Raw genomic sequence first — 17,751 nt, forward strand, 5'->3', positions numbered from 1 at the left:
CTTCTCAAAGTTAATAAACTTCTCCCTCAAAGAGAATAAACTTCTCCCTCAAAGTGAATAAGCTTCTCCCGCAAAGACTAAACTTCCCCCCAAAAAAGAATAAACTTTCCCCTCAAAGAGAATAAACCTTAGTTGAAATGGTGACATTTATCTGTTTTAGATTGAGTCTGGGTTGCATTCGGTTTGCATTTTTCACAACCGTTCGTTGCAGCGTCAAGGTTTTGGACTATTTTTCGCTTCAGGTTGCGGCATTATGTTTTAAAGTTTCATATTGGCACAGGAACACTCTCCTATTTTGGTAAGAAACGCCGCTTCGCTCATGAATGAGTAATCACTGATGTTCTGTCAGCGGCCCGGAGTAAGTTAACACAAGTCATTCGTTAAAGATAACTTTTTTTTTTTTACTATACTCGTAGTGTTCATTGCCTCTCTCTCTCTCTCTCTCTCTCTCTCTCTCTCTCATGAACCCAAGTAATTTTTAAATCGCTTCAAGTCATCTCTCACCAAACCTTTCAATTTTCTCTTGGCGATGACCTCTGCCTTTGTGACGCCATTTTACTTATTGTAACTAATCATTTTTCCTCTGTCTATCTCATCTCTACTCTTAGCATCGAACATGTCGATAAATAAGTATCGTACGATTCCATAATTAATTAATCGTACACCTCCCTGAATATGCATCGTACGAAGCTATAAATAAGTATCGTACACCTCCCCGAATAGTTATCGTACATTTCCATGAGTAATCATCGTACCCTCCATAAATAAATAAGTATCATACACCTCCCCGAATAGTTATTGTATACATTTCCATGAATAATCATCGTACGCTTCCATAAATGAATAAGAATTGTACACCTCCCCGAATAGTTATTGTACATTTCCATGAATAATCATCGTATGCTTCCATAAACAAGCATCGTACACCTCCCTGAATAGTTATTGTACCTTCCATAAATAAGCATCGTACGCTTCCATAAACAAGCATCGTACACCTCCCTGAATAGTCACCATACCTTCCATAAATAAGCATCGTACACCTCCCTGAATAATTGACGTGCCACCTCGTAAACTTTATATAAAAAAAAAACTCTCTCCGGCTGTCTTCTTTTCCAGAATGTCAGCGAACTGCACAGAAGTCGCCGAGCTCCGGCCGGCGATGCTGGCCGGGAAGAGGGAGACGATCGTGCACAGCAACTACAGCCGCATCGGTGAGTCCCTCCGGCTGATGACCCCGACGGAGATCCAGTGCTCGGTGTTCTGCGGCGGGAGGAGATGCAAGTACGATAACGACGAGTCCTGGAAGACGGAGGAGATGGCCGTCGACGGGATCTTCTCTCATTGGTTAGTGTTCATTTGATAGTCGTGTGGTTTAAGGCGCGTCACTGCAGTCTTGAGTTCCATGTCTTTCGTTGGTTCGATCCCACGAGAGTACGAACTTATTGATTATCAACTAATTATCAACTAGAAATATGGAAATGTATTTTTTCCGAGATAGAGCGAATTGGATATTAAAGGACACTTGTAGCCCAGTGCTTATGTACGAATAATGGTGACGAGATAAAATTAATTCATATATATATATATATATATGATATACTATATATATATATATATATATATAACCAACTATCACGAATTTTACCGGATAGAAGATAAGATTAACAGGCTTTTACGATTTCTCAAAACCAAAGGATATATAATATATATATATATATTATATATATATATATATACGTATATATATATATATATATATATATATATATATATATATATATATATGTATGATATATATACACGAGGACATATATATCTATATATAAATACACACAGACACACATATAATATATGTATACATATATGTGTGTGTATATATATATATATATATATATATATATATATATATATATATATATATATACACACACGAAGACTTCCAAGGAACATGCTCTAAACATAATCTTGTTTTCTAATTGCTTTTTACGTACTATACCTTTTTAAAGATAAGTTATAAACGCAGTGGTTTTCCCGGGGAATAATAAGATTCCTAACGCCCTCTCTAATCCTGGTTAATACCATAGAAAAAAAAGTCTACTGTAAAAATATCCTGTCTACGAAGAAACATTGGAACATTGGAATTAAGCTCTCTGGGATTTTATTTTTTATGGTAGAAAATACCTCATGGTAAATAATAATTAAGAAGTGGTAAAGTATAGTAATTAGATTCTGTAATCACACGTTCGTGAAATTCAAAACATACTCGTACATCTTTTTTATTTTTTATATTGTTGAAGGGCTGCCTTTCCATCCTGTTAAATAGTTAATAGAGCAAAACACATTTTAATGTTAACTCGTTTGTATGACTTACGATTTTCGAAAGTCTAAACAGTGTATTTCATTGTATGACTTAAGCTTGAGGAAATTTAATCAATGAATTTTATTAACACCTAAAACCTCGTTAAGCTTGAGGAAACACTGAAATTCTGGAATTGGAATATGAAATTAAGGCCAGAGGCCAAGCCCTGGGGCCTATGAGATAATTCACCGCTGAAGACAATGTTGAGACAATTGTTAGGAGGTGGTGGAAGGTGACATGCAAAAACGAGAATATGGACGTAGGTATAGGTTAAAAAAAAAAAAAAAAAAAAAACAGAGAGAGAGAGAGAGAGAGAGAGAGAGAGAGAGAGAGAGAGAGAGAGAGAGAGAGAGAGGAAAAGGGTTGCAGCTAGTGGCCGAAGGAACGCTGAAAAGAACCTAGGTGATGCCTACAGTGCGTCGCGGGAGTTCCAAGTGAAGCTTTCTCCCGATCGTGAAAGTTTCTGAAAATTTAATTCCTTGCAATTAAAGTTATTAAGCAGTGAGTCAGAGAAAATGACACAACTTTAAAAAAGAGAATTTTCATTCAAAATCACCTTATATCTTACTATTCCATTTATAGCAAAGGGACTCTGATGATCGCTTTCATGTCTATTTAAAGGGTCAAGAATAAATTTCAGTGTTATGCAAATCATGTGCTTGATAACATTTTATATGGGAAAAGAAACCCCACAAGATTATTGAGTATAACTTGTTTACTTGTAAGTATTTTTGTGAACACTTTCAGGCCCTATCTGTGACCCTCCCTCTTGAGAAAGGGTCACAGATAGGGCCTGAAAGGATTCGAGTTTTAACATAAATACAATGTAAATACTTACAAGTAAACAAGTTATACTCAATAATCTTGTGGATTTCTTTTCCTATCTTCAGAAGAAAACTGAAAGAAGTTTTTCTTTGGTTCATCATTTTATATCATACTAACTTCATGGTATGTCTACGTCTGCTTACCACAGCAGACCTTACCCTATTATGCAAAGTCAAATATCTATATAAGACGCTGCATCAGAACGAGCTAAAAGAGATATTGACGTACGTTCAGCCTTAAGTGGGGCATTCCTTTAGGTATCAAAACTCGTAAATATTGGTATGTCCTGGCTACTATACTTAGTATTAAAGTCTTATCATTTATGCATTCATTCGTTTTTTTTTTTTCAAAATTGTACATCCAAGTAAGCTAGAATATGATTCACTGTTTCCAGTAAACAATTGGTGTACGCAAAACCTAAAAGAATCGAGTTGCTTTCCCTTCTTGGAGACTTAACAGTCGGAATTGCCAACCTGCTACATTCTAAAAGAAGGACCCCGCCGTCAGTGTTCCACTTTCTGCGTAATTTAACAAGCTGGAAATAATAAATTATTAAAGTTTTATCTCCCATACTTCTAAACTGTTTTAATAGTCGATGTATATTTCTCCATGACAAAACGAAAATCTTACTCTTTTGTTGGTATTTGCATTTCTTGGACACGTTGCAGTAAATATTGCTAACTTATTATGCTGTAAAAGAAGAAAACCCCAGTCAGTGTACCGCTTTGTGTCATTTAAGAAGCTAGACATGATACATGGTTAAAGTTAGTGTCATATAATTTTAAATTCTCCTTAGAATCGTTGACAATTTCTCATTTATAACAGTTCAGTGCCTGTTATTTTGTTGGTAGCCCTGGGCCTACGTGGCGCTAAGTTGGACGAAGAAATTTTGTGTCGGTGAAACTGGTCTTCACTTAAGCTTATATACTTCTTATTGACAAAATATTAAATTAAAATATTTACTTGCAAGTGATCAGTATTCTAATAAAAAGCTACTCTGGTTATTCCAATAAATTTTAGTTTTTAGTTTTTGAGAAAGATAGAATTATAACAAATATCTGAGACACTTACTCCCCCATGTATTAAAATGCTGTCATCCATCCAATAGATGGCGTCAGATCCTCTATTTTGAGCAAAAATACGTCGAATTCCGTTTCTGGAAAAGGGACTGGAAGTGGCCACGTGGTCGCCCTAATCAGTGCGGTAATCTAATGATAAAATTGAATTAAAATTTTAATCTTGATACAGTTTTATGAACTGGAGATAATAGTAGATGTTATCTGAAGTGTATTTGTCCATTCAACGATAAATTATAGAATACGTGATTGACATGGTATACTTGAATTTAATTGTTGAATTTATCAGACATTTTATATTATGCAACGATGATAATACTGCTGATAATTGGTTACTCATATAATTACCGTGGTGGTATAATCTAGTATGCCGTACATTGCCCTGTCTTCTGCAATTATCATGAAACTAGTCAATTGTTGCAAACCTATTTAAACACTGCATGCGCTTCCTATAAGCTTTTGCAAGCGTCATGAAAATGCCATTGATTTTGATTTACAAGTAAGCATAAATACAAGATAGCTATATTTTTTCCTTGTAGGCAAATATACAGACGTCAAATCTGATTATATTTACGAAAATCAATTCAAGGTATGATCTGAGTTTCAGTTGATTTAGCAGATATAATATCTATGCGTAACTGCTTTAACAAAATGGAAAACTTGATTGGAATAAATTACATATCGTAAATAATTTGAACAGAGAGAGAGAGAGAGAGAGAGAGAGAGAGAGAGAGAGAGAGAGAGAGAGAGAGAGGTTGGGGGTGATGTTATTTATCTATATTTAATATCATAAAGGTTTATTCTTAATATATATACACTGTTGGTGGAGTCAAAGCTATAAAAGTTCAATTTATGTCTTTAGGCTTATATCGTCATAGACATTCTTTTACATGAATATTGCCGAGTGTATACACATCGATAAAGGTTCTGTACTTAGAGAGGCTTGAGGTATATATATAATCCTCCTTTATCCGTTTATTTCAGCTTCAGTTTCCGTTTTCCTATAACGAAATTTCAAGAAAAATATTTGCGAGTGAATAATGCCTAAATATAAATCACAATTCTTGTAGTAAGTCCAGTTGACACTGGCAGTAGTTTTGAGAATATCCAAATGATTTTATTAGTCATTAGCTCAACTCCTCCTGTTACTTTTTTTTTTTTTTACTTTTATTTAACTCCTTTTGTTACTTGGCGACTGATGAAAGAGTCTTGTTTACTGGAAGCGAGTTTTTCATTTGAGTTCGTTTCAATTCGTGGATCTAAGCATTTTCAAAGTCTTGTATTCCATTGCATGAAATAAAGCGTAGTTATCTTGAAATATGTCTTATTGCATTACGTGAACAGTAATGCATTTACCGGAAATTTAATATCTTGTACTCCATGAACAGTAAGGCATGTCTTGTACTGTGCTGCATGAACAGAATTATATTCGTCCTGAAATTTGCTTGCTCTTATGAAATCGCAACAAATGAAAATGTGACTGTAAGTGACCCCATTTTAAGCAAAGACCAGAAAAAAATGCATTTGGGTTATCAGTAGCCATCGTTGTACCAATAAACCCCCAAGATGAGTTTTTTGGTCAATAGATTGACCTCCACCTCCGGAAAAAATACATCCCTGAGGACTGCTTTTAACTCAAAGCTACCCATCACGCATTCCTACCCCCCAGAGGGATGCTCTAGGTGAAAAGGTAACCTTCGTGATATCCCAGAATCCTAGAGAAGTATTTGTGACCATAGTAGATTCACATCAACCGTGCATTTGATGTCTAGGCAAGTCCCTTACGACGCTCCTGATTGGCTGTTGATAAACCAATCACAGGGCTGGAAACTCTCAGTCTCTCTCGAGAGTTCACTTGGGTAGGATCTGTTCCACCTCTCTTGAGGGATACTTTTGAAAGACGCATCCCTCTGGAGAGATGAAATATACATTCTGCCTATGCGAACTCTCGAGAGAGACTGAGAGTTTCTAGCCCTGTGATTGCCTTATCATCAGCCAATCAGGAGCGTCGTAAGGGACTGGCCTAGGTATCAAATCCACGGTTGATGTGAATCTACTATAGTCAGTCATTGTCCGGCTTCCCCAAAACCTCAGGTGAGTGGCTCCTTGTCGGAGTGTCACCTTCATTCGACCCCATAATTTCAGGGGGATTTTCTAATTATTATTATTATTATTATTATTATTATTATTATTATTATTATTATTATTATTATTATTATTATTATTATTATTATCTTCAGAAGATGAAACCTATTTGTATTGAACAATCCCAAAGGGGCCAATGACTTGAAATCAAGCTTCCACAGAATATGGTGCTCATTAGAAAGAAGCACGAGGAGGTAAAGGGAAATACAATGAATAAATAAATAAAAAAAATAAATGAAATCCCACTTATTAAAAAAGAAATAAATGATAAATTAATAAATATAAAAATGTATTAAAACGCATTTGTATTAGGGTCGTAACGCATTGCATTTTCGCTTTGAACTTCTGAAGCTCCTATTACACGACATCCTCTAGGAGTCTTTTTCAAGGTCCAATGGTGTAAGGAATAAAGGCCCTCCGGAACTGAGAAGTTCGACAGCGAGGCTAAACATTTACTGCCTATTGGTGCTGCTGTTCAGCGAATCTGGTTCCTCTCGGCGGATAAAGAGGATCAGGGATCAATTGTGAATGTGAAATACAACTTATGAAAAAGTGACCAACAAGAGACCATCCGTTGATGGTCTAAGTCATAACTACTATAAGTAGATTCACATCAACCGTGCATTTGATGTCTAGGCCAGTCCCTTACGACTCTCCTGACTGGCTGTTGATAAGCCAATCACAGGGCTGGAAACTCTCAGTCTCTCGAGAGAGTTCCCAGAGGTACGATGTGTGTTCCACCTCTCATGAGGGATACGTCTTTCAAGAGAGGAGGAACATACATCCTGCCTATGTGAATTCTCTCGAGAGACTGAGAGTTTCAGAGAGTTTCTGGCCCTGCGATTGGCTTATCAACAGCCAATCAGGAGCGTCGTAAGGGACTGGCCTAGGCATCAAATGCACGGTTGATGTGAATCTACTATAGTAGTACTATTAGAAACAGAAACCTACCTACCACCACGAACCACTCTATCTAGAAAAAGATGAATTTCTGGCAAGTAACATCCACACCGGAGAAAAGTATTCTAGTAAAGGGAGCACAAATGACCTAAAACAGGTTGCATTGATTTTATCACTGTTATAAATATATGAGTCCTTACGAACAATACCAAACTTTCGTGACGCATTAGCTGAAACTTTCATTAGATGTTTCTCGAAAGGTAGATGTGAGTCAGAAGTGACACCAAGAATAGTTCAAGTTTCAGCAAAGTTCCATCCACCTGAAGGGGAGGATGGGGTAGGAAATCTGTACTATAGTAGATTCACATCAGCCGTGCATTTGATGTCTAGGCCAGCCCCTTGCGACGCTGCTGATTGGCTGTTGATAAACAAATGACAGGGCTGGAAACTCAGTTTTTCTCGAGAGTTCATATGTTCCACCTCTCCTGAGGGATGCTTTTGAAAGACCTATCCAACAGGAGAGGTGGAGCATACATCCTGCCTATGTAAACTCTTGACAGAGGCAGTTTCCAGCCCCGTGATTGGTTTATCAGCAACCAATCAGGAGCGTCGTAAGGGACTGGCCTAGACATCAGATGCACCGGTGTTTTGAATCTACTATAGATCTGTTAATCAATAGTGTTTTCATTGTACTGGAGTGCAGCCTCATACCCCACCGACTGCACCATTCCCTGATCCAGTTCGTGTCCTGATTGAGGCTGAGGGCAGCTTCGTTTCTCATAAATAGAAACTTTACTGCACCCACAAGTGTTGCATCATCGGCATACTGAACGATCTTGTTTTCTAGGTCAGCAACCATGTCCCTTGCATACATTAAATTAAAAATAACAGTGGACCAAGAACACTGCCTTGTGGAACTCCAGACACAGTTGTTCTTGGTTCACTCAAAATCCCGTCCACAGCAACTTGAAGTAATTTTACAACATATCCACCCACTCCAAGATTCTGAATTATAAAGTGCCTTGTGATTTACTCAACCGAAAGCAGCACTAATATCTATCTGAATTATATGTGTATATATATATATATATAAAAATATAAAAATATATACATATATAGATATATATACAATATATATATACATATATATATATATATATATATATATATATATAAATATATACTATATCTCAATGTTAATGACTTCGGAACACCATTAATAAGTATGTAACTCGTACTCTCAAAAATGACAACTGGTATAATTCACACCAAAATTTCTCCCTTGATAGTGTACTTCTCTCTCTTCTCTCTTCTCTCTCTCGTCTCTCTCTCTCTCTCTCTCTACAACTCTCTCTCTCTCTCTCTCTCTCAAGAAAACAGTTCCTTGTTTAATTATTTCCCTTTTTCTTTCTTTTTTCAAAGGGTCACTCCGGGCTATCTTAGCATGGCGAGACCGAACACGGACATCATGCAGAAGAAGGACATCGTCGGTCAGTTCCTCAAGTAAGTGGACTTTTTCAGGCGATATGATTGGTCAGTCTTTTAACTACATGCTCTTTGTGCTTTCAGCTAATTACGAGTCATTTGCTTTTGGATCTGCTTAAAAGCATACGAGCATACACAAGTGTGTGTATTGTGTTTTTGTGTATAAACAGGTCATAGCTGTAAGCTACATAGTTGCTATCAATGGGGGCATCAGGAAAAGGTAGTATATAGAAAAAGTTCATTTTGTAACGAGGCATTGCTAAATGCCGTCGGCAAAATCAACATATATATATAGTATATATAATATATTATATATATATATATATATATATATATATATATATGTATATATATATATATTATATATATATACATATATATAATAGTATATATATATATATATATTATATAATATATATATGTATATATATATATATATATATATATATCTATATATATGTATATATATATATATATATATATATATATATATATAATATATATTATATCTATATATATATGTATATATATATATATATACATATATATAGATATAATAATATATATAATATATATAATATAGATATATATATATATATATATATATATATAATGTGTGTGAGTGATGTGTGAGCGGAACTTTCACACTGGTATGTATGAATAAGCATCATATAAAAGAAGAACTTTGAAATATTCTAAAAGAGGAGGTACTCTGTAAAACGAATTAAAAGAAACAAAAACATCATCAACTTCGTTGATTAAACTCCTTAAGATATGTAACTCAAATCTTGTTCAAGGTGATGAATCGTATTACGAATAATGACAAATATTTTTGATTAGTTTAGGTTTTCTTGCATCTTGTTATTAAAAGCTATCCCGATTTATTCCATTGTGATAAGATTGATGGAAACAAAAGTTTGCGTACATCGATATTTAATACGATTTTTAAGTCATAAAAAATTGTATTCCCAGAATGATGAGAGAGAGAGAGAGAGAGAGAGAGAGAGAGAGAGAGAGAGAGAGAAGAGAGAGAGAAATTCTGATGCATATTTCCATTCCTGTGACTTAATAAGTACCTTGTTCGCTGTCTGCTTTCGTCACTCTCTCTCTCTCTCTCTCTCTCTCTCTCTCTCTCTCTCTCTCTCTCTCTCCTCAACCCGCCAGTAGACTGTCAGCCGCCTAATTCACAGCCCTGTCTTGGCCATGGTCTTATTTGTGCATAGTGTCAAGATTACAATTCTGAGAATGAAAAAAAAAATTAACAATAAATAAATAAATAAATATATAAAATGAAAAATGTATAAATAAAATAAAATAAAAACTATATTATAGTAGAAATTAATTAATCAAATTAAAATTTGTGCAGATGAAATAAAGAAAGTCGTGTTATGTAATTTAGTTTTCGATGCCAGTTTACAGTTCGGGAAATGGAGTATTATGAATGGAATATATAGAGCAATAAGGAGAGAACATCTGGAATTCTATTCACTTATCTCTGTATACTTAGTCTCCTCATTAACAGAGAGAGGAAATTAAATTAGAGTTCGATGACCTTCAAATATAGATATTAAAGATGGTTCGATTGTGCTGACATTTTTAAGGGATACTAGATGTCAGGTTGAGAGGGTTGATTGACAGATTTTTGTCGTTATTGTTCGTTTTTTTAAAGACAGCTTGCAAGAATGAATGCATTCTCAGTCAGCGACCTAATTTTCGTAGAGGCATTATTTAGACGACAGGCCTGTACCGAGGGGGGTGGGGTGGGGTGGGGGGGATGGGGGGGGGGTGTGGGGGGCCGGCTGGTCAATCGACCCCTTCCAAAATTCCGGGAAGTCCATATTTTCGGGGACTATCCTTTTCACTAAACTGTGCTTACAAAGTAATAACTAACAATTTTTTTTGGCAAGTCTTTTTTTTTTTTTTTTTTTTTTTTTTTTTTTTATTAATTCAACATCATTCTTTGGATAATAGGAAATACAAGAGTGATAATAGGAATATGATATATACCTATATATGCAATGACATTTATAGAAGAAAAGGTCCAGTTTTCGAAAAAAAAAAAAAAAAAGATCCCCCCCTATAAAACTCTGGGTACGGGCCTGGACGCGTGTAGACGTATACATGTATGTGGACTTTTTGTCTATGTGCGTTTTTTGCGTATATCAAACTTATTTAACATGAGTTATGAGCTTGGCTTTGCAAGACTGACTTTTGAGTTATGCCAGCGTTCTTGATAATGGCCGCCTGCATAAACGGGTCATCTATTGACGACAAATACTGCACCTGATTTATTCAGGAACTTTCTGGGCTGGACTGGTTCCGCCATGTTGCGTTTCCGGAATGTTGCTTTTTGGATACAGTGGCCGATGTTACTGGATACTTCTTCCCTTTGATTTGACCCAATACTTTTGGTTTTTGTCCTAATAATGATTTGAACTGGAATTGGATTCTAGGATTTAAACCAAAGGACATTCAGCGCTGAGAAGGAAATTGACAGTGAAAAGGTTTGAAAAAGGTTAGTGGATTTAAAACTGGGCTGCATTTCTTAACAATTAGTGGATTTAAAGCCTGACTGCATTTCTTAACAGGAGGAAACTCTCGCAGTTGCACTGAGAAACAATTGTTAGGGAGGGTGGAAAGTCAGATGGAAGAAAGCGAATATGAATGGAGCTACAGTAAAAGTAGTGAAAGAGGTTGCAGCTAGGGGTCAAAGGGACACTGCAAAGAACCTTAAGTAACACCTACATTGTTCTACGTGAGGTGCAATGACTCAGACAGTAGCTTTTGAGAATGAAGCATGATCTCTCTCTCTCTCTCTCTCTCTCTCTCTCTCTCTCTCTCTCTCTCTCTCAAATTCATGAGTATAGAGAACAAACATTGAGGAATCTGGAAAGCAGGGAAATATTATTCATAGTCTCAACTAGCATCCGTACTGAAGTCTTTGAACCATGATGGATAGTTAAACACCTTCCCCAAAAGTACTTCAGAAATAAATTATGATATAGAATATGAAATGACCGTTAAAAATGTCATTCCCATACTGTAAGACGATTAAGACGACAAACAGGAGTAGAGAGAGAGAGAGAGAGAGAGAGAAAGAGAGAGAGAGAGAGAGAGAGAGAGAGAGAGAGAGAGAGTGGAAGGATTGATTAAACGTCATATTAGGTCGTCCAACCGCGTACATATCAACTGACTATCGATTAACAGGTTTTTTTTCTTGGTCGGCAAACAAAAATATTGATATCGGAAACCTATCCGAAATTCCTCACGACCAGAGAATCCGGGGATAATCAATCCTTCAAGTGATAAAAAAAAGTTGTGAATATATGTATACATACATACATACATATATATACATACGTATCCAATGTAGCACGAAGGAACACGTACTTGAGAATATCCTTAAATCCACGGTATGAAAAGGTAAGTGAAACAGTGACTTGGAGCAAGTACTTTCGTAGTATATTCTACATTTTCAAGTTCACAACTTGAAAATGTAGTATATACTACGAAAGTTCTTGTTCCAAGTCCCTGTTTCACTTACCTTCTTACCGTGAATTCAAGGACAAACACACACACACACGCACACACACACACACACACATATATATATATTATTTAAAATAATATACTTTTATAATATTATTATTAAATATAATTAGTAATATGTATGTTAATGGTATTGTAATATTAAAAATTAATCTGTTATTATATATATGTGTGTATATATATATGTTTTATATATATATAGTATATTATATATATATCATATATATATATATATATATATATATACACATGCGTATATTGGCTGCTCGATGTGGCCTTTGACAGCAGAGATTTATTTTCTAAATAGTTATAATAACGTAACAAATGACATCAGCAAATTAAATAAAATTATCTGCGACGCTTGTCCTATTTTCCTTTACTAATTCATTGTCCTTACTATACACTGGACCCAGAGAAAGGTGGCATGATAGATTTAGATATATGAATATAAAAACTTTTAAGGAAGTAACCCTGAGGAATACTATGTCAATTGTAGCCTGTATTACAGAATTAACAACCAACGCCCTCAGTCTCCAAGTGCTAGCAGACAGTCAACCTTGTCTCGCTGTTATAATACACTCTATACTGTCGACCACAAACTTATTACATTCCAACTCTCGATCTCTTTTCCAGACACGACATTAAGACCATAATCAACCTGCAAATCGCTGGAGAGCATGCGTCGTGTGGGGCGCCTCTTTGCGAGTCAGGATTCAGCTACGACCCTTCCGTGTTCATGGAGAATGGAAGTAAGTGATGAATTTCAGTTCGTCTTTCATGGAGAATGCAAGTGCCTTAGTATGATCATAGAGGAGGATGCAAGTGTGTAGTGATGCGTAGATTTTTCGAACAGGAAGTAATATTATTTTGTTTGTTTCCGAATAATTCAAGAAGTGAATCTTAGTTTGTTCGTGAAGACTGGGTTTAAGAAATCTTTATTTGTAAAGTCTGGTAGTGAGAATTTATTCTTGATTTGTTCATGGAGACTGGGAGTAAGAATTTTTTTTAGTTTCTTCATGGACACTGGGAATTAAAAATTGATTCTTAGTTTGTTCATGGAAACTGGAAGTAAGAACTGATTAATAGTTTGTTCATGAAGCCTGGGAGAAAGAAGTAACTCTTCCTTTGTTCATGAAAAAAATGGAAAGGAAAAACTGATTCTTAGCTTGTTCATGAAGACTGGAATTAAGAATTGAATCTTAGTTTGTTTAAGGAGACTGTAAGCAAATAGTTATTATTAGTTTGTCGAGCGGAGGCGTTCGTATAATAACTTTTTTCTTGTAATTGTGCAAATAAAGTGATGTACGCATGTGATTACGTGCTACAAAGATCACATGCACTTGTTCAAGCCCACACAGACGTTGTTTGATGTGTGGGATGGAATTGACATTTGCGTGTCCATCAATAAAATTGTACAGACATTTGATTAATAACAATTCTTGATTTTTGGCAAGGATAAATTACCCAGTTAATGTAATTTTCCAGAAGAAGGAATTCGATCGCGTGTTATATTTTCATACATGAAAAAGATATTTTGAAGAAACAGAATGAAGAGGTTCTCTGACATTTTTTACTGTTATAGTGATTATAATTTTGGGTAGAGATATTTTTTGTACATCTTAAATATTTTGATATATCGGGGAGACAAACCAAATTAACAGTTTGTTTGTATGAGTAACTTTATTTTACTTTACAGATACATACATACAAACACATTATATATACAAACATACACACACACACACACACTCACACATATATATATATATATATATATCATATATAGTATATATATATATATATATATATATATATATACACACACACATTAAGCTACAGATGTCCTTTAATATCTAATTCGCTCTACCTCGGAATTAATATATTATGATAAATGTTAACCGAAGGGGAATTTTTTAGTTGATAAGAAATTCGCTTCACTGTACATCCTGAATTCTTGGTTCCGTGGTTCGCGCCCATGAGCCGACGAATTTCTTATCAAACAAAAAATTAATTCCGAGGTAGAGCGAATTAGATACTAAAAGGCATTTGTAGCTTAGTGGATATAAATGAATCACGGTGATGTAATAAGATATATACATATATATATATATATATATATAGATATATATATATATATATATATATAATATATATATATATAAATTATATTATATGAATAATAATGTCTTTTGATTGTTATGTGAATTCTTACAGAGCATATCTGATACCATCATATTAAATACACTCAGTGTGCTAATTCACAGACACACACACACACACACACACATATATATATATATATGAGAGGAGAAGAAGAGAGAAGAGAGAGCGCGAGACGAGGAGACGAGAGGAGAAGAGGAAGGAATGTACTTAGAAACGCATTAAGTGCATCTAATATGATGACATCCTATCTACTTCGTCAGCAATCACATAATTAAAAGACATTCTTACCCGTAATTATCTGTATACGAAAACTTGTTAGTAGCGGTCATTAAAATGTTACATTTTTTTTAGCTCTGCAACTTTTTTTTAAATCACCACCGCATTCAGTTCTACAAAGATGAAGCTTGAGTTAAAATAAGGCTGGATTAGACCTCCAGCTTACTTGGGACGCATGCAAGATTTTTCCCTTCATGCGTAAGTTGTAAACATAATTTTCCTAACCTTTAACGTAAATGAAAACGTGCTAAAATCTACGGTCAAATAGAGCCTTGTTTCACTAACAAAAATTAAAATAAATGCGCTATATTTTATTAGAAATAATTTTTCATTACTCAAGAAAATCAAAAGCATTTATAGTTTTATATAGTTATTTATTTACAGAATGTACCCATGTATTCATTGACACATTGAAATCAAATATATACAAATATCCAGAGATCAAGTCCCATACCCTCAGCATGTGGTTCTCATACCCCCAAGGGGTATGGACACCCCCTGCCAAAAACCCCTGCTTTAGAGACAATGACTCCAAAGACTTTCCAAAGTGAAAGGAGCTGGACAGGATGAAAAAAACAGTAATCACAAGATCCATATCCTTCAAGGTAACGAAAGGAATTACAGAGAAACTCATGTTTGTATTATTGCAGTTTCATTTATTAGATTATGGTCATTACTACTAATGACCGTCCTACTGTTAGATTTAAGGTCGTTTGTCTGTGATTTTTGTAATGGTTACTTTTTGTGGAGTCTAAAAATAAAGTAACTGTAATATTCCACTAAGTTAGCTCAGTTTCTTGTCGTCAGGAGTCCATTTTAGGTGCACGGAATCCTTACATACAATAGCAGTGCTTTAATGTAGTATTATCCAATTAGTGTTGCGTCATTTTCATAAGAAATCTTTTACATAGAATTTGTATTTGCATTAGAATGTAATGAATTTGTTGGAGTCGTTAGAAAAAGTACGAGCATTTCCTGGGAACTATTTAGTGTTTAATTTCGGAAATTTGACTGATAATGATCGATATTCATTTTTAATTGGTTTGTAGTTCCTCATCATTTGGTTTTTGTAGGTTTTTAATTCATTTTTAGATTCATTTAAAACAAAAATCAACGAAGTTGAGCCAAGTTGTTTTAGAAACTTTAAACTATATATATATATATATATATATATATATATATATATATATATATATATATATATATATATATTATATATGATGTGTGACTAGTAAAAATGCTGTTACAACAGAAATCCGTCTAATAAAAGGAGAACATAAAAACGCCAAAATATAAAAAGTAAGTATATGTTGGCGTTTTTATGGGCTCCTTTTATTAGATATATATATATATATATATATTATTATATATATATATATATATATATATCATATATATATATTATATATATATATATGTGGTATGTGTGTGTGTGTGTGTGTGTGTGTGTAAGATTCTACATTACACATAGATCCCCAGTTATCTTCAATGGTGCACTGCACGCATGCAATCCCGCTGTGACCTATCTCATTCCATTCATTATCATTGCCCCTCTTGCCTGTGACATGCACAAAAGGCAAAGCATGACTTTTAATCCTCACTGAAGGTCTTTGTCTCATCGCTTCTTATATAAGGGAAGAAAGAGGTTGTAGTACCAGCAGGAGCAGCGAATATAAGAAAAAGCGCAAAATCATTTCTTTTGTGAACCTCACAAAAGAACGAAAGAAGATGATTAGTGGTATGATGAAAACATCACCTTGGAAACGAGTTCCCCCTCCCCCACAACCCCCTCCTAATATTTTCATTAGAAACGCTCGGTCATTACCGTCCTGTCTATACTATAGTAGATTCACATCACCCGTGCGTTTGATGCCTAGGCCAGTCCCTTACGACGCTCCTGATTGGCTGTTGTTTAAGCCACTCACTGGGCTGGAAACTAGTTCTCAGTCTCTCGAGAGTTCACATGGGTAGGATCTATGTTCCACGTCACCTGAGGTATACTTCTTTCAGGAGAGGTGGAACATACATCCTGCCTTTGTGAACTCTCTCGAGAGACTGAGAGTTTCCAGCCCTGTGATTGGCTTATCAACAGCCAATCAGGAGCGTCGTAAGGGACTGGCCTAGACATCAAATGCACGGCTGATGTGAATCTACTATAGCTCGTTACCTCACAATTGCTTCGTTATTATCTATCTTCGCCTAATCGTCTCTCGCCTACGTCACTCATTTTTTCAGTGACGTCACAAGGCACTGTCGAATCTCGATTATCTCTCTTTTTAAAAGAACATAATGACGTCACTTTCATAGTCTGAGACTATTTCCCTTTGACGTATTAGAGGCGGAGGGGAGGGTAGGGTGGGGTCCCTGGAGGGAGTGGGCAGTCCCCGGACACATCGCGTGATGTCATTGAAGCCGCAACACGATAACAACGCCTTGACATCATTCGTTCATCAATATAATGCATGCGTAGCGTTTGACGTCATTGTTTTAGACTTCAATGTATTTCGTAATTGTTACAGAAGGTTATGCTACCTGTTTCGTGGAGTAGTTTTTGTTACTTGGTCACTGAGTAGTTTTAAATGACTAGAGTCTAAGGGTGCGTCTGCACTGCAGTAAGCCATCTCACAAACACGTTGCCAACATATCGCAAACGGGTTAAAAACAAGTCTGTGATTTATTAATAGTCCTACCATGCACTCCAAACAATTATCCAGTATATTTAACTCAAGATTCTCTCTCCACTTACATCTGCGATATGTATGCGACAAGTTGCTGACGTGTTTGTGACATGTTTCAGTGGACGCTCCGTAAGACGGAGACTCACGCCGTGGTCCATCTAAGCGGGTTCGCTCTAAGCATTAATCAGGCTGTCTTTACACCAACCGAATCGAGTCAATTCATGAAGAATCAAGGCGATTCATGATTCGTCTTGATTCGCCACCTAATTTCGATGGATCGAGTCAATTCAAATCA

General features: G+C 35.4%; 1 protein-coding gene across 1 annotated transcript in view; it reads left to right on the plus strand.

The window, feature by feature from the left end:
- The first annotated feature begins 1,117 nt into the window (after positions 1-1,117).
- The window catches only part of LOC135224049 (protein tyrosine phosphatase domain-containing protein 1-like), an 80,038-nt gene continuing 63,404 nt past the window's right edge, over positions 1,118-17,751 (plus strand). The window contains exons 1-3 of the mRNA XM_064262966.1: positions 1,118-1,344; positions 8,728-8,808; positions 12,973-13,088. Coding sequence (XP_064119036.1) covers positions 1,118-1,344; positions 8,728-8,808; positions 12,973-13,088 — 424 coding nt within the window. The remainder of the gene's footprint in view (positions 1,345-8,727; positions 8,809-12,972; positions 13,089-17,751) is intronic.

Source organism: Macrobrachium nipponense, chromosome 10 (assembly GCF_015104395.2).
Source record: "Macrobrachium nipponense isolate FS-2020 chromosome 10, ASM1510439v2, whole genome shotgun sequence".
Taxonomy (NCBI): Eukaryota; Metazoa; Arthropoda; class Malacostraca; order Decapoda; family Palaemonidae; genus Macrobrachium; species Macrobrachium nipponense.